Raw genomic sequence first — 2033 nt, 5'->3', positions numbered from 1 at the left:
CCACCTTCAATACCTTCTTTACCAGCTGCTTCTAGCCTCTACACACAGAATATTACATTAGATAAACTGTTGAAGTTTCGAGAGTATTTGAACAATATTTGTAAAGATCAATTTCTTCAAATCCAACATGAGGACACACAGCATGGTCGTGGCCTTACGCAGTGGCTGGTGCGTCAGTCTGGACAAGTCATCCATCACCAGACAGAAAAAGGCTGTGCCGAGCACAACTCAGGTTGAAGGACGTTTCAAATAAAAAGACAAGTCGATTCAACCTACTCAGCTGTGCATGCGGAGCACAGGTGGGCAATCAGACAGCAACATATTGCCTGGTGGCTTCATCCTTTCCAGGGTTGACAAGATACGTCATTTCTGAAGCTGTGGGCTTCACCCTGGGGAGTTGGCTTCCAGGTTAGCTGGGAGCAGAGCACAACAGATGCTTGGATGGGAGAGAGGGAAAGAATGTAAAATGCTGCTCTGATCCAAATCTGACCCAGACAGTGAATGCCCACATATGATGATAAAGATATTGCTTTTTTCATTTAAAATCTTAATGTGGAATATTTTGATAACCTTCTTAGCAGCTTAAAGAAAGCTAAAACAAATGTAGCTGTTTAAATTGAATTGGCATTTACCTCGTGGCTATAAATAGAAAACGCAAATGACAGTAATGAATGAGAGGAAAATATCTTGTGTGGAGTTTCTTCAGCGCTCACTGCTCCTTATACGCATGCCACAGAGAAGGTCTCAGTTTAAACAGAAACTCATAATATGCCAATTTGTCAGGATCAATTGGGTTAATTCTGTTTTGTTAAAATATATTTTATACTTGCCGTAATATAATCATAACAAAGAAATAACCGGTTTCAGAAGCTCTTTTGGTTTTTTGAATTGAACGACATTGGCACAGGGTATGGCGAGGGCTCATGGTAAGAAATAGAGAAAACTTGAATTACATACTGAATTTATTCCAATTTTCACGATACATGGCATGTTGGGCTTCCTCCATCGCCCACGCTCATACACTCATACAGAGAGAAAAACAGTTATTTATATGTTGCATGTTGTATGCAAAAAACACATACAACATACATAAACATCCTACACATTAAATTCTCTATTGCTTTAGCAATATGAGAGGGAAGAATTAAGCAGCAGGTGAAAGAGGACGCTGCTTGGACAGATTGTGCTCCATCTACTGAAATTATACAACAGTGCTTGGTTGAATACTTTATAAACATTGAGGCTGAAAACGCACTATACCTCTTGGAGATGCATGAGTCTGTTGGCGTTAAAAAAGCCACCCTAACCCTGCAGGGTTCAGCTGCCTCTTACATGGCGATTGACGCACCAATGTGAAAAGAGGCAGATTAGTCTCCAACATCTCTCCATCCATCAAGATCAACCTCGTCAGTCAATAAGCTCCAACAATGACGGCCTCCGTTTCTTTAGAGGGTCTCCTGTCCGTGACCAAGAAGTTGATCATCCCCTCTGACTTTATGAGGAGGTTGCAGCCCAGGAAGAATATGCCAAAGACCACGGTGAGGGACAGGACGCACATGACGGCGATCTGGACCACCCTCATGATGAAGAGGCTCCTCTCGTCCGGCGCCGCAGCCACGAAGCCATTATCAGTCACCACGGAGGAAAAGTTGCAGCAGAATAACTCCTCCGTCTTGTTGAGCAGTGCGCCCTGCGTCTGGTTGAACCCCGTGTTGTTCATCTTTTCTTCTCTTCGTTTAAAATCAAACTTTCAGTGCGGACCAGAGGAGAAAGACGCGCCTGCAGACAACCCGTTCAGAGAGATAGTCATCAAGTGAGAAGTGATGCTGATGCTGAGGAGGAGGAGGAAGAGGAGGAGGAGGGTGGTGATGATGAAGAGAAAGTTCCGTCACATCAAGCACAGCTCTACTGGAGTTCAACAAGCTGCTGTGGCATCGCATTACTGGAGGTTTCATGTGTTCTGCTGCCAGTTTCACAGCGGAGTGAATCCACCGACCCGCTGTTAAACAGCCTGACTCTACCTGCGAGGGACA

The 2033-nt window shown here is 44.2% G+C and overlaps 1 protein-coding gene across 1 annotated transcript; it reads right to left on the bottom strand.

Moving 5' to 3' along the window:
• Positions 1–944: 944 nt before the first annotated feature.
• rprma (reprimo, TP53 dependent G2 arrest mediator candidate a) lies at positions 945–2033 on the bottom strand. The gene has a single exon (XM_020089885.2). The coding sequence runs from the start codon at positions 1718–1720 to the stop codon at positions 1412–1414; it is 309 nt and encodes a 102-aa protein (XP_019945444.1). The 5' UTR covers positions 1721–2033; the 3' UTR covers positions 945–1411.

This window comes from Paralichthys olivaceus, chromosome 10, assembly GCF_024713975.1.
Source record: "Paralichthys olivaceus isolate ysfri-2021 chromosome 10, ASM2471397v2, whole genome shotgun sequence".
In the NCBI taxonomy this organism is placed as follows: Eukaryota; Metazoa; Chordata; class Actinopteri; order Pleuronectiformes; family Paralichthyidae; genus Paralichthys; species Paralichthys olivaceus.
This window is presented reverse-complemented; position numbering and strand designations above follow the sequence as displayed.